The 16,603-nt window shown below is 32.8% G+C and overlaps 1 protein-coding gene and 1 long non-coding RNA gene across 5 annotated transcripts; both read left to right on the top strand.

Annotated features, from left to right (window-relative positions):
- The first annotated feature begins 1,160 nt into the window (after positions 1 to 1,160).
- LOC146934916 (uncharacterized) lies at positions 1,161 to 5,499 on the top strand. Of its 4 annotated transcripts, XR_015030073.1 has the most exons (8): positions 1,161 to 1,582; positions 1,766 to 1,862; positions 2,042 to 2,106; positions 2,243 to 2,330; positions 2,513 to 2,631; positions 3,671 to 3,767; positions 4,888 to 5,029; positions 5,246 to 5,499. It is a non-coding gene; the product is annotated as an uncharacterized LOC146934916 (long non-coding RNA). The 4 variants fall into 4 exon arrangements; XR_015030075.1 differs by lacking the exon at positions 3,671 to 3,767; XR_015030072.1 differs by lacking the exon at positions 1,161 to 1,582 and having other exon boundaries at positions 1,677 to 1,862.
- Positions 5,500 to 10,134: 4,635 nt separating this feature from the next.
- On the top strand, positions 10,135 to 15,416 carry LOC146934917 (GDSL-like Lipase/Acylhydrolase superfamily protein). The gene is made up of 5 exons (XM_085750165.1): positions 10,135 to 10,450; positions 12,117 to 12,238; positions 12,759 to 12,998; positions 13,276 to 13,525; positions 15,044 to 15,416. The coding sequence occupies exons 1-5, from the start codon at positions 10,216 to 10,218 to the stop codon at positions 15,262 to 15,264; spliced, it is 1,068 nt and encodes a 355-aa protein (XP_085606291.1). The 5' UTR covers positions 10,135 to 10,215; the 3' UTR covers positions 15,265 to 15,416.
- The last annotated feature ends 1,187 nt before the right edge of the window (positions 15,417 to 16,603 follow it).

Consider the following 16,603-nt stretch of genomic DNA (forward strand, 5'->3'; position numbering starts at 1 on the left):
ACTACCTTGACGTCCAACCTGATATCTGAAACAAATAAGGATTGGGATGAGACATAATGTCTCAGTGAGTTCCCCTAAATCCTAGGCTATAGGTAACCTCAGGGGAAACCTACGGTCACCACGTGTCTACATTACAACCTGACGGTTGATTATACGTGTGTGGTCATGTTTCCTAGACGGTAGTGCATGCTAGACCCGTCATAGGCTTATCTCACTTGTTATAGGCTTCACTTCTTATACGTGTCATGGCGGCCGAGGGGAAATCTAGGACCGCATTGCCAAGGATACGCTCTACGTATCGAGGCCTAAACATATCATAATCATGGCACGATTCTAAACCGGACGATTAGGGGAAACCTAAGATCGTCAACGGTATCATGTTCTTTACTTGCTCTATTCCATGCCTAGTACTTGTCTTATAGCACCTAGTGTTCTTATTCTTAAACATAAACGTGCATGGATTCATTCTTGCATAATCATGAACATAATCATAAATCTAACATGCATGGTCGTACATAAGTTCATTCATATTATGTTAGCGTTAAACAAACAATTATTATCTTGGTTCATTTTACGGAGAGCCCCGGGTGGAGTAACCCCGAGAACAATCCCATCATGACCGATGTACGTACATCGGACTCCCTCGGTGTCGTGCGGCTCCCTTACGGCTTGAATCGTTCTCATGATGAGAACCCCTTGAATCCATACCTTCATGGATTGCAAGAGACATGCCACCTACTTATTCATGTCATGGTCTTGTCATTCATTTAGGTTAAACCTAATCATACATACATGTTTACCTCAGAACCTTGATCGATCCGATTAGTGGTAAAGTCTTACTTATTCATGCTTGTACTTGATCATGGTGGAAAGATTAACTAATCAATCCATAACTTAACATGCTTGCACTACTACAAAATATATATTTTACATCATGGGGGTTTTAGTTTTCACATCAGTCGCAAAATAACTGAAGGGAAACATACAGACTGTGATTTTTTACATCAGTTGACATATGCACATGAGGGGAATTGTTAATAGCATGTACCATTTACATCAGTGCATAATTGAAATGAAGGGAAAAACACGCGGTGGCATTTTCGCAATTTAAATGAAAACTTTGCCTATCTTATTTTTACATCAGTGGAAGAGAATTGCCTGAGGGAAAAACAAACTTTCACCTTTACCTTATCCCTAACACATCCACGCTTTTTGTTCACTTCTTCTTCGTTCTTCAGTTTTTCACAAAATTCCAAATCACAATCACCGTCCACCACCATCCAATCACAATTCCCAATCTGTAATTCTCAATCGAACCAAACACAACGCCAAACCCTTCTTCGTTTTTCACTTCTTCTTCGATCATTTTTCACTTCTTCTTCGAACCAAACACATCCTGGATTTAACACAAGGAAAATGTGAAGAATCGAACACGTGAACAGAAGCAAACGGAGGCACGAAACCGAAGCCGATTTCGAACCACAGTGGTACATATCAAAAAGCTCGGATCAGTGAAGAGAACAAGTGAATCCGAAGAGAAGTTTTCCATCGTTAAAGCTTTATTCTCCGATCAAAACCAGAGGTAATCTTCTTGAACGAGACTTCGTTAAAAGCATAGATCCAGTATCATTTTGTTGTCTGTGTTCATTTTCTTGTACGAAAGTGGTATAAGTGGAAATGTTTCTGAATCTTAATTTGTAGATCTAAGTTTATTTGGTGTGTGTTTGTAAAATCTTGTGTGATTTTTGAAACGAGCGTAAAAAAGGATTTCTGGAAGTATATTTTGGCTGTTGGTTGTCGGGTGTTGACATCCGAACAATTCTACATCTCCTCCCTCGCACTCCTCAAGATGCTTAAACACGGTAAAGTTTCGATCTTTAACCTATTCAAATCATTGGCTATCCAATTTCATAATTAGGGTTTTGTCAATTCGTTTTTTTAATCATAATAAAGTTTCAATTTTAACTTAATTAAATCATGGGTATTTCAATTTCAAAAGTAGGGTTTCATCAATTTGTGTTTTTTTTTTTATCAATAATAGGTAGGGCTGGTGTACCCATGGAGGTTATGGGTTGGTTGTCTGGTGTTGACATCAATACACAACAGGTTCTACTATGGTCCTTTATGTCTTGTTTCTGTATCTATTTTGATTATTATTGTTGATTTGTCAATTAGAATTTCATATTTGTTGATTGTTACTTGTTGATTTCATATTTGTTCATATTTGTTGATTGTCAATTAGAATTTCATGAAACCAGCTTGGTGGCTCGATGTCGTAGAGTTTATGCCCATGCTCACGATTATCATATCAATTCAATTTCAAATAACAGGTGATTTAGCTTTCTTAGTGCACACATTGTATTATGCTATAGTCTAGTAAGTTTTGTCTTTTTGGAATCTGGTGCTTTACTTGATGACTATGAGTTTTTGTACCTTATTTTTTACTTATTTTTTCATAGTTTTATAGATACTGATCAAATTTGGATGGTGTCATGTTGCTCTTACCTTATAGTGATGATGAAACTTTAATATCAGCCGATGATTTGCGAATAAATCTCTGGAACCTGGAAATAAGCAGTCAAAGTTTTAATATTGTTGATGTAAAGCCTGTAAACATGGAGGATCTGACAGGTAAGCTTGATTATAAATTTGTCCCCATGGCACAAACATTTCTCTAGTTGTAGAACACTAAACCTATTTAGTTCAACTTCATAATGTTAAAGAATATATTACAAGTTTTAGTTGACCGACTAACGGCTGCTCTAATGCTCATGACCCTGACCTAGACTGATAGCCTGATGATTCAACCTGGGCCAATCCATTTAATTTTGGTTGGACCTCGGTCGATCTTATAAGTTGAGCTGGGTCCAGGCTCAAATTTACGGTCCAAAGAAAATATTTGGCTCACACTGTATTACACATCGAGTAGAACCAACCCAAGTTGATGTCATATTTTCATAACTTTTTCTAGATTATCGCACCCAATTTTTCAGTATCAGTAGAAATTGATCATGTTATGGTGATTGAAAGAACTACATGTTGTGTTAGGACCCCAAATGTGAGTATGGGCCCAAAATGACTTGGTCTTTGATTCAATTACCTTATGCACTAGTAGTTAACCGTATCATATCATGACTAGGCCTGACTTTCTTTTTTTTTTCAATGTGTGTAGTATGCACTAGTAGTTAACCGTATCATATCATGACTAGGCCTGACTTGGTCTTTGATTCAATTACCTTATGCACTAGTAGTTACCTTATGCACTATTTATGCCTATTATTATGATAAAGAAAAATGACTTGGTCTTTGATTCAATTACCTTATGCACTAGTAGTTAACCGTATCATATCATGACTAGGCCTGGCTTTCTTTTTTTCTTTCAATGTGTGTAGTATGTACCTGTAGCACGTCTCTCTTCATCTTTATATCATGTTGCTATTAAACTAATTAATTATTTTGAGTGATCCATAATTGTAGAAAAGAAATGGGGACATGTATTTAAAACAATGTAACCTCCTTTCCTAGTTACATGGTCAGTTTCACTTTCCACTTCTTAGGCACAGTGCCACTCATTTAGGAAGGGGTTAGTGGGAGGGTTATTTCACTAAGAATAATAGTCGGTTGCCTCTCTCATTCTATGCATTCATTTCTTTACTGATTCTACACTTAGAAAAATTGAAAAGAACTGATAGAGAAAGGTATCATTGGAGAGACTCTTGAAAGGGAAAGAAAAGAGAATTAAGGACCAGCAATTAGACATCATATAAGTAAGACTTTCTTCACTCTTGCTATAATTTTTCAGTAATACATATTGTTAGAGAATTCAACTATTTTATGTCCTTGACACCTTTTAGTGTAGTTTATGGAAAAACTTTGAATTGTTAAACCCATAGTCCAGTTTGTGTTTTTGCTTTGTTCTAAAAGTATCTTCAAATTTTAGTAACTACTGCTCTTGCATTTACTTATTTTTCTTTCATTCCCTTATGGAATTCATTCTGTATTTCGTGTAATTTATGTCAATATGAATTTAACCATTGAGTACAAATGGACTGCTATTTTATTAATCCTCATTAAGTTAAAAGGGTCTTTTTTGAAATAGTAGTCAAACATTTAAGTGTAAAAGGAACATTGATGTGAACCTCTTGCATGTAAGAGAGCATGATTGCAATTTGTGTTGTTCTAGCTTTCAGTTAAGTTTTGGGAAGAAAACAAAAGTTATCATAAGTTTGAATTAGAGAATTATTTTTGGTTTGCCTCTTTTTGATTAGGCTATTGGTTTAATACATTTTAAATTCCTCTTATGGTGGGGAATTGAATGACATGACTAGTGTTCACAAAGTTATAGTTTTAATGGAGTTATTAGATTATTAATGTTTTTAATGTGAAATCTTGCCTGAGCACCGAAAAGAAAAATAAATGATGACTATGTATTGACGTAAAATTCCATTTTTATTAAATAAAAACGATAGAAACGACCATGAACTTTTTAATAGATACTATGTCATAGTGTTAATTTTAGAAGTTAGAATTTGGTACATAGTTTCCTTTTGGTGCCCATAATTGGTTGGGACCCTTGGGGTATGTGGTGTCCATAATTGGTTGGAGCCACGGTGGAGTGTTCATAATTGGTTGAAGCCCACAATTATCTACGAAGAACTTTTGTCGCCCTATAAGGGAGGTGATATCCAGATCATTTGTGTCGCATATAGGTCAACCTTTAGGGTGTCGTGCATTTGTCGAGTCCACTGTTGTTTTGGGTGTTGACATTTTGTGTACTTTATATTAATATTTGTACTATTTGCATGCCTTTAAATACATGTTAAATAAATGTATAACTTGTATATTTGTTTGTTTGGGAGTTGACCCTTTTCCGTATTTGAAAATCAGATAATGATAACGACTTACAGTTGGAGGCTCCGAGATATGTCCACCCTACACATTGTAATACGTTGGCGTATAGCAGTTCAAAGGGTTCAATCCGTCTAATTGATTTGCGGCAATCAGCATTATGTGATTCTCATGCCAAACTGTAAGCACATCTTCTGTAGTTCTATTTATGTTCTTGTGTTAATCTTGTTGATTCCTAACAAATACGTATCCCTCTTCCCCCATACAGCTTACATTTTTAACATGTCGAGATGATAGAAAAAAGTACTGGAAAGATGATTTTGAAGCCTATTGTTGTAGGCATTCATACACTTTCATATACTTTCTAGACCCTAATAGGCAATGCCCTTTGGTGCAGATTTGAGGAACAAGAGGCCCCAGGATCCAGATCATTAAGGTTTACTCTCCTAGATCATACTATTAAGTTTACTTTAAATGAAACTTATTTTAGTTGACTGAGTTGTATAATTTTGATCCATAATAGCTAGAACTGGATATTTTGTTCCCTTATTGATTTTATATGAATTTGGGAATAAAAAGTTAGGTTGTAATTATGTAATTCTGATTCTGATGTGGCTATGCTTGATTGGGATATATATATAATTTGATAAATATTTTGCCCAAAGTTGTTATAGCTTTACGTTGATATTAGTATAATATAACTTCTTTGATTGTATTTATATATGCATGTACTTTTTTATATAAAAAAATATTGATGTAGCATAAAAATATCCATAATATTTTTTTCTTATTTTTAATATAAAAGGAAAGAGGTCTCAAGCTGATCTGGTAAGCATTTTTTTTAAAATTTTTTTTGGATTTCACATCAGTGGGTAAAAGGACTGATGTGAAGTATACATGTTTAACTTCAGTGTCTACCATAAAACTGATGTGAAAACCCTGCTGTTAAATTTTAAAGAGAGCATACCACATCAGTGCAATAAAGGCCTAATGTGGAAAAAAAGATTTCACATCAGTTCGTACCTGATGTAAAAAGATGTGAACATACCACATCATATCAGTTTACATCGGTTACAAACTGATGTAAAAAGTCAATTCCAACTGATGTAAAAACTAATTTCTGTAGTAGTGTTGCTAAAACTTAATCTTGTTCATGTGCAAAGATATCATACTTCGCGCCTTATCACCTAAGGATTCTTGCTAACTAGCTAGTTCTCGACCACTATGTCGAGGCTCTAGTTTTCCCTTGCTTAATGGATAATTTACTACCCAATTCATGACATGATTCTCTCATATGTTATGCTTTACCATCTTATTAAATACTTGCTTCACCTTACAAGAGATTTACTTGGAAAACCTATGCCTTGGGGATTAGTTATGATGGGTTTACATTTATAAAAGTTTACGTGAGCGAAAGCCGAACCGGAGCACGACAGAAAGGCAAGACGAGCAAACAGGGCAGCAGCCCATGTTTACTCGCCTAGCACTCGCAGTTGCGAGTTGGTGGCGAGCAACCACCATGCTCTGCTGCTCTTGCTCGCAGTGGCGAGCTCCTTGCTCGCCGTGGCGAGTTGATGCATTTCAGCCCTGCATAATTGATGTTTTAAACCAAAAATCATCATCACTAAGTGTCCCAAGGCATATGGCATCTCTAGTGATAATAGGAAACCTGAAAAACATTCTTGAAGCAAGCAAATACAAATATAGAAAGCATAACAATGGAAAGGCAACAATCTCATGCATAACTCTAGAATTTTCATAGTTTTTCATAACACCCTAGCATGACATAAACATAAACCCATAGGGTGGAAAAACTAACTATGGAACTCACCTAACAAGTTTCTTGCAACAACTCCAAGCTCCAAGCTCAATCATGATAAAACCCTAACTTGTGATCATTTACTTCGTTTGCTCAAACCACATCATCTTTCTATCTTTTCTTGCAATTCAAGCACCATAATCCTTGATGATCATCAATCTTTAGGTTTTCTTTTTCAAATTACCACTTCATTAACAAACCCTAGCTTCTTGGTTCAAGCAATCTTCAAAACCTTAAACCAAATCAAGCTTCCACATGATTTTAATGTCTTGGAAGGACATAGGTTAGAACCTTACTCTAGTTTCTTCATATTTTCCACATGATCCATAACCAAATCCTAGCTTCATAAACTTCTCTTGGTGAGGCGGGGAAGTAATGAAAATAGCCAAAGCTTCTAGTTGTTTCTTGAGGAAGAAGAAGAAGAAACCATGATGCATAAATCATTACCAACCAATAGTCTTTGATGAATTGATGAGGTGAGGAGAGATGAGAGAGGTCGATGGAGAAGAGAGAGGAAGGAGAAAGCTCTTGCCAAAACCTAGAGAGAGAAAGAAGATTGGAAATGAGATATTTTTGGTTCCTTATCCAAATAAATATCCTTTCCACATGAATTTACCATTTTGCCCTTGCCTTGAACGTGTTTAGAACTATACTGAAACTTCTTCCGTAAAGAGCTGACATGTCATAAAATATTTTTCCATTAACTTGCTTTTTGAAATATTAATCCTCTAGCACGATCGATTGGTAATACACCGATACTGTCAGGCGGGATATTACAAAACCCCTCAACCTTAAAAGTAAACTGTTTCTTATAGATACTGATATGACAATAAGTAATTATAGGGATTAATATTACAGTAAGTAAGTATATTGAGGGACCAATACAATAATATTAATGGAGCATCTTAACGTCAGAGTATTTTAAGTAAGAAAGTGCATAACCATAGACTTTTTAAATTTGGATACATTTAGTGACTATGATGGTTACTCAATACACATTCAAGGATGAAAATGATTATTTGTCCTCAAAAATTCGACGACGTAACACTTTTCCTTTCAAAAAATCGAGAATATAACATTTCACAAGTGCTACACAATCACCTTGCACATAAGCTCAGACCGAAATCCACAAATCCTAGGTCAAATCACAAAAATGTCGAAATTGATAGGTTGAACGTAGGGATTGAGGTTCAAAACTCCTCCACTTATGTGTGTGAGTTTCCAATGACACTTGTCATTTTGTCTATTATCTAAAATGAAAAATTGGAAAAGTGAAAAGACGACAAAAGATTTAGAATATTTTTCTTTAGTCGGTCTTTTATGGAGTTGTCACAAATATTATTAGGGTTATGTTAACCGGTGCCCCCGGGGCACTGGTTAAGGAAACCAAAAAAAAGGAAGTTTTAAATTAAAAGAATTTTTTTAACTTTTAACGAGTTGACTACACAATTTCCAATGTGATGTTACTATATTTGCTTCCTTAACCAGTGCCCCGGGGGCACCAGTTAACATTACCCATATTATTAATAATACCAGACAATGTTAGGAATTAGGAATATTGCCATCATCTATTTTTGGTAAAGTCTTCTTTTATTATACATAAATTACTTTCAATTAGTGTTATTTTTAAATTTATTAATTATGATCGGGTTGCAATAAATACAAATTTGTTGACTCTCATATTTAAAGGAAACGGTTTTAGATATGATGACATTGAAGAAAATGGTTATAAATAAAATGGTTTTGCTCAAACTGGTTAATAAGTTTCATCAAGGAGGAATTGTTCATAAGAACAACCTTGGTTCAATTCTTGGATGAATCAGTTCTTCATTAGACTTTACTTGTATTCTGACCGAACTCCGAATTACCAGAACCACTTTCTCCTGAGAACCGGATGGTAAGACACACACACACAAAAACAAAAACAAAAAAAGGTTATAGACATGATAAAAGAAAAAAAAAAAAAAAAAGAGCAATATCTTATTTAGAAAAAGACAAACAGTTTTCACTTTAAATGGATGTATATACTAACAAATATATAACGAGATGTAATAATATAGATGTATAATTAAACACATAGAAAAGTAGATAGAAAGACATGATAGTGCCCATCTTTATGCTATTTTTCATAAGTTAAATTAAATTTAAAAAGTTAACCATCAAAAGTTGATTATATAGTCGGATATTTAAAATTTAATATAGATGTACAATTAACGGCAATTCAAAAGTTAATTTAAATTTGTCAAAAAAAAAGTTAATTTAAAAGTTTTTTTTTGACAGAATTTAAAAGTTAATATAATAGGATATTTAAAAGTTAATTTGTGCCCGTCTTTTCACTCTTTTTATTGCGCTAACGTTTGAAAATTATGAACGGTGTTTCTTTTTTATGAAATTTTGATTTTGATTAAAAGTAAAAATATAAACACTTTTTGCTTTCAAATTAAACAAATCAAACTAACCATGATTATCTATTTCAATGACACTAAAAATATAACATAAAATATATAATTTAAATTCTTTTTTTTAATAACACCAACAACAATCTTTATTATAATTCTTCAAAAAACAATCTTTATTATAGAAAAGGTTGTTTAAGTGTATAATATGGAAAAGTCAGAATATATATACTCATCTAGTTTATTACATTTTTTAAAGGATAAAGGAAAAAAAACTGGATATGTATGTATGTATGTATGTATGTATGTATGTATGTATGTATGTATGTGTCACTATAAATATAATCAAGAAGAAAATGATTTTGACTTTATTTTTATTTTATATACAGACAAACTAAAATATGTCGAGTTGATGAATAATTTCGTTATATGCTTTGACATTAATTTATACATAAATCGATGTACGGATAATTTCCATTAATATTTTTAAAAAAATAAAATTTGTAATTAAAATTATATAAACAAACATAAATAAAATATACATACACGTTAGCACGGTAAAAAGAGCGGACCAGTGTCCATCTTTCCGCCAGTATATATAATTTTCCTTTTTTGTAGTATAATTCTTTACCGCAAGCTCTTGTTCAAGAAATTCCCTTGCAAGTTATTATATTAGTGATGCAGGTTTAAACAGTTGTCGACAAAGCAAATCATGGAACGCATCACACTAGAAGACTACGGGAGACTACTTAAAAATAATAAATGTTGTATTAATATTTTAAAGTGATAATTATTTTAAGATAGAAAAATGTTAAAATGACAATTAAAATGAGATGAAGGAAGCACAGATGTTTTGTGTTTCACTTTACTTTTTATTTTTATTGTTCTGAAATAATAAATAAAAACATTGAAAATGTACAAAAAGTTGTGCACAATTGTTGGGAGCTACAACAAATTGATTACTAGTAGTATACAATTACTGCAAGGTAGACAACAGATGAAAAAAATTGATTGCTCTTCAACTACCACCAATGCCATTCATCTCCTATTAAACACTTCCCCCTCATTTCAAAGACATTCCAATATATTAACTATTTTTCTTTGTTTTGTTCTTTTAGTAACTATTTTTCTGTAGAACTTAGAAACTTGTTGATGGCTAAGTTTGGAGTATCTCAAATATTCTTGGTGCTTATCATGGTCTTAAGTGGTGCAGTCACAGGCCAAAATGTTCCTGCCATGTTCATATTTGGTGACTCACTTATTGATAATGGTAACAATAACAACATGGCTTCATTAGCTAAAGCTAACTATTTTCCATATGGTATTGACTTCAATGGTGGACCGACTGGTCGCTTCTCAAATGGTTACACTATTGTTGATGAGATAGGTACCCTCTTATTCATCAATTGTCTTACTCATCCATAGTTTTTCATTATCACATTCCATGCATGATTGAAGTACTAATCTTAAGTCAAGCAAGACCTTTTTGTGCATTTCAAATGGATACAAATAGAAAATGGATTCAATATGTCACATGAATCTCTTGAATTAGTAGCTACATAACATAAGAGATATAAATATTGGTCTTTTTACACCATTTCAAATTTGTTTGTGATATTTATACAATTTTTAAGTTGACAACCTTCTCTTAATATAAATTGTTGTCTCAAGGTTAGTTTTATTTATAAGCAAAAAGAAGCTTTTATGGGAGTTGATTAAATTAGTGTGTTTTTTGGCAATAAGCTTTACATGCATAACTTTGTTAGAAAGAAATTTTGTAAAGTAACATTCTTCTAATTTGTAACTTAGCTATAGTTAGTGACAAAATTCAGATTCCAAGCTTAAGGACTTTTTGTCTTGGCAAATTTTGAAGTATAAATTTAACTCATTCATATTTTTTAACTTATTGTTTTTTGGCTTAAAAGTGTCTTTTGAGTTTTGAGGACTAGCTGTCATTTTTTGTCCTATTCCAACTACAAGGCTACCAATCAATAGGGTAAACAACTACCACACCTAAGTCTTAATTAATTTGAAGCAAAATCTAACAATGACTATAATCTGAAGTAAAATCTAACAATGACTATGACTTTCTCTTTTCTGCTTCAATAAATGACTGTGTTTTATATGTTTGGTTGGTGCACATGACCAAAAGATTAGACAAATCTCTTTCATGAGCATTCTTTATAGTAAAAGGTGCATTAAATAGGACATTGTAGGGTCTGTAGTTTGGGTAATTCTGCCTAGTCAAATTAGGTAGATTAATTAAACCAATCAACAACAAAAAAACAAAAAACAATTTAATATTTAATACATAAATCTGTGTTACGTAATATAATTAATACTCCCTCCGTTTCAAAATGAGTGTCGCTTTAGCCAAAAAAATTTGTTTCAAAATGAGTGTCGCTTTCAGTTTCCAATGCAATAATAACTTTTTCTTTTCAATTGTACCCTCCAATTAATATTCTGCACACTACTTCCAAAGTATTACTTTTAAAACTAACCAATGGTTAATAAGGATAATTTGGTAAAATAACCATTCTCTTTCTCTTAATCATTGCATTTCTTAATATGTGTGTAAACACCTAAAACGACACTCATTTTGAAACGGAGGGAGTATTGAATAATTCATCAAGCTACATTTTAGAACTTTACTTTAAAAAATGTTTTAAGGTTTTTCAGGCTTTCTAAAAATAATTTTAGCATTTACTTAGAAAAATGTGTAAGATTTTCATCAGGCTTTAATAATTGTTCATGTTCAGACCCTAGTTTCTTTTTACTCACTAATATATTTTTAAGGGAAATGTTAACGAGTGTCAACGAAACACTCTTTAAGACCTTTAAATGTTAATCTTTTATGACAATTTGTGTAACTATTGTATTGAAAATTGAAATATTTGACTTTTTAATAAAATAATTTTTTATTTTGGAATTTTTAAAGAGTGTCACAAAGATACTCGTTTGGGAGACTTTTTTTAACTAGCCAAAGTACCCTGCTATGAATTATGCATCATATACTATTATTTGAAATTGATTTCTGTTTCTCATTAATGCAGCTGAACTGCTTGGACTTCCCTTAATTCCTGCATACAATGGAGCCACAGGGGATCAAATGCTTCATGGAGTAAACTATGCTTCAGCTGCTGCTGGAATCCTTGATGACACAGGAAGAAACTTTGTCAGTAAACTACTAAGATTTTTTTTTTATTTTTTTAGTGTTGATTTTATTATTTGCAAAAGAAAAATATTGGGAAAAGCGATAAGGTTGGAAAAATGTTTATAATGAGTCACATTCTTCACTTTACATGACGATTTTGAAAGGACGAGTTAGACTCAATGTAAAAACCCTAATAGAACATTCGGTTGCATTTTGTATTCTGAAGAAACATAAACAATCCATTTTGTCACTTGCCAAGTGTAGAAATAATTTTGACATGTTTGAATGTTATAAGAGTATAACTGATTTTGTTTCTAGAATCGATTCTAACTTGAAGCAGGAATTGGTATCTTTTGTTTCTAGAATTAACTTTTAGCCTTGAATGTATCGTTCAATCCGCTTTTACATTGATGAATCCAAAAATAAATTACTTTAGATTCACATCAATTTAAACCAGACTCAATTTTACAAATCTAATTCATTCAAAATCAATGTTTGTCACCACTGAATAATTAATTGGTTATCTTTTGAATTTGAGCAGGTTGGGCGCATACCATTTGATGAACAACTTAGAAACTTTGAGAATACATTGAATCAACTTACTGGAAATATTGGAGCAGATAATATGGCCACACAACTATCAAGGTGCATATTCTTTGTTGGAATGGGAAGCAATGACTACCTAAACAACTACCTTATGCCTAATTATAACACCAGAAATCAGTACAATGGACAACAGTATGCAGATCTCTTGGTTCAAACATATAACCACCAACTCACTGTAAGATTTTTTATTTCTTACTCACTCTAAGTACCTAGAACTACATTCTTGTCAAAGACTGTATGAAGCACGGTCACTCCTCGGATTAGGCGTGTTTCAGTGTCGGATACGCGTCGATGTCCGACACCGACACATGTGATTACACTGAATTATGTGATTTTCTCAAATTATTAGCAGTGTTGGTGTCTGTGCCGTGTCCATGTTCGTATCCGTGTTTCATAGGTCAAAGGTTAATTTTCAAGGGAAAATGATTGTTTCATGATGTGTTTTGTCATAGAGGCTTTACAATCTTGGAGCAAGGAAATTTGTGATTGCTGGATTAGGGCTATTGGGATGTACTCCAAGCATATTGTCTCAAAGTACGAGTGGAAGCTGCTCTGAACAAGTGAACATGCTAGTGCAACCCTTCAATGAAAATGTGAAGGCCATGTTGAGCAATCTCAACGATAATCTACCTGGTTCCAGATTCATATTCATTGACAGTTCCCGCATGTTTCAGGAAATTCTTTTCAATGCAAGATCATATGGTATGAATCTAACATAAAATAGCATATATCAATCTGAGTGTTGCATTGTTTTAGAATATAGAAAATATCTTCGAGTTTTGTTAATTTGACGTACAATTTTGACAACAAATTTCGATAATAATTTGGATGGTTTAAATATGTGTTACATACACCGGATGATTAATGAATATAATAAGATATTGCAACTCATTAAACTTCCACGGTAGGTAATTAACTACAACTTTTTTTTTTGTTTATGTTTAAACGCAAATTATGGTTAATAAATATTACGTATATTTGATCCAAAAGTCCTAGCTCAGATCCAGAAGTCCTAGCTCAACTGGCAAAATGCCGAAATTGTTAGGCCGGATGCCATGACCGGGGTTCGAACCCCGGTACCTCCACTTGTGTGTGTGAGTTTATAATGGCTTTGTCATTTCGTCTATCTACCAAAAAAAATATTACTTATATTTGAACAAATGAAATCATTATGGCCGGGCCTAGCAAATCAAGCTAAGACTCTAGGCTTCGGTATTTTGAGTCAAGAAAATGCCTCAAAAATTTAATTTAGTTATAATGATACATTAGTTGAGGATGTCCCCGTCAGCTTAGCTCAGTTGATAAGGACAGTGCATAATATATGCAAGGTCTGGGGTTCGAACCCTGGACACCACCAAGGGGTTCGAACCCTGGACACCACCAAAAAAAAAAATTTGAGGATGTTCGCCTCACATCTGCTCGCCTCGCATCTTTAATCGCCTCACATCTTTAATCAAAATGAGAATCTCAAATCCCCTCTGACATAGGTTCAAACATTAGACCCGGTAAAATTATCAAAATGAGAATCTCAAATCCCCTCTGTGACATAGGTTCAAACATTAGACCCGGTCAAATCCCCTCTGACATAGGTTCAAACATTAGACCCGGTAAAAGCTCGCCTCGCATCTTTAATCGCCTCACATCTTTAATCAAAATGAGAATCTCAAATCCCCTCTGACATAGGTTCAAACATTAGACCCGGTAAAATTATCAAAATGAGAATCTCAAATCCCCTCTGTGACATAGGTTCAAACATTAGACCCGGTCAAATCCCCTCTGACATAGGTTCAAACATTAGACCCGGTAAAATTGGATTTTTATTATTGGATTTTTATTTTATTTAAAAAGACCTCATCATAAAATTTGCTTTAGATCTTTAAACATGTTGGATCGGTTCTAGAAATTATGTATATTTGAAAACAATTTAGATGGTTAATGGATATGATACATATTTGAATATCTTAAAATCATTGTTGATGACGTTTAAAACTGTGGTTAGTTACATATGATTAATGAGTTGTTTCACCAAGTCATGTGTCTTAATCTTCCACTAAACATAATTAACCACATTGCATATTTGAACTGCATTAACAAGCAAAATTGTTGTCAAATTTTGTCAAAATATATTTTTATATCTGAGATTATAAGATATGTCAAAAAAACACTTTACAATGCACATTTTGCAACATGAGATTGACAGTTAAGTTTGTTTGTGTGTAGGATTTACTGATGTGAATAGAGGGTGTTGTGGCCTTGGAAGAAACAGAGGTCAAATAACTTGTCTACCATTCCAAACTCCATGTCCTAATAGAAACCGTTATGTGTTTTGGGATGCATTTCATCCAACAGAAGCAGTTAACATTCTTATGGGAAGGATGGCTTTTAATGGCAATACCAATTTTGTTTATCCTATCAACATTCAGCAACTTGCTCAACTATAATTCAAGTCTTCTATGTGAGAATCTTGTTGTCTCATCTCACTTTTATCTTTTCAATTATTTATTATTAGTTTTATTTAGTGTAAGGAACTATTAGATATCAATTGTGGTGTATTGCTTCCTAGATTTCCAATTAAAATTGTCATATTATGATATGGATTTAGTAGTGTTATTTTCTTTTATATTTACTAGCGTCCAGACGGGCACTCCCGTGCCCGTCTGTTCGCTTTTTTTACTGCGCTAACGCATATATACTTTACCTTGTTTTTTTTTTTTGTATAAAATAAATTAATTTATAGTTTGTCATTTACAAATATAAGAACTAAAAACCTGATGAATATAGATTTATTGATGCCCTTTTATCCTCTTTTTTTGTTTGTGTATTGCAATAACATATGTATACAATATATTTACTCTTCTTTTGTATAATTTTATATCCACATAACTATGTATATGGATGACATGAAATATGCATCCCAAGTATAATGTCATGGTAATTAACACATATTAAAACATTGCATCCGTTTGTAGAAACAGATTAAGAAAATATTTTATCTAAAATCAGTAAACAAACCTCTTTGTATCCAAAGTTTGTAAAGCAATTCATATCAATATTTATCATATCAACTCAAAATTTCACATATTTTAACTGATGTTAAAACATAAACATGGTAGCATGAAACCTTCAATGTAAGTGATAGATTGAAACTTCATGTAGAAGTAGATTCAAATGTGCTTTAACTATGTTTAAAATAATGGAACTTCATGTTGAAGTAGATTCAAAGTGCTTTAACTATGTCTAAACTAATCTAACTAACAGGACATGCATCATTTGTTTTGTGCAACTAAATTTGTGCTTTACTTGCACTATAACTCTATTAACTCATTCTTTCAAGGTTGTTGCATTATTCTAGAATATCAAGACTGGGTGTAAGGCTGATGTGGCTCCTGTACATTAGTTATGAGGAATCCGAAATAGCCTTCATTCATATAAGAAATGTGAAGAAAAGACCAACAACACTCAATTTGAATGTGAAAATGTATAAACTTAACAAAAAGAAGATAGAAAATATAAGAGGGAAAAAATTAACACAAATCATGTACCATTTTGAATGGAAAACTAAACGCAACCACTGAAACCCATTAAGTCCATAACTAAAAAGTCTAAAGCAAAAATTATTTTCTTATTGCAGTAGCAAGGATTAAAACAATAAAATAGGCAAAAATTTATCACTGATATTTATACTCCTTCAAACCAAAGGTGTTCAAATTATAGAGTAAAAGTTAAATATCATAGCATCAATGCAAGGTGAGGTCTATTTGTGATCTAAATATAATCATC

Source organism: Medicago sativa, chromosome 3 (genome assembly GCF_051527215.1).
Source record: "Medicago sativa cultivar Bolivia chromosome 3, Bolivia_mono, whole genome shotgun sequence".
NCBI lineage: Eukaryota > Viridiplantae > Streptophyta > Magnoliopsida > Fabales > Fabaceae > Medicago > Medicago sativa.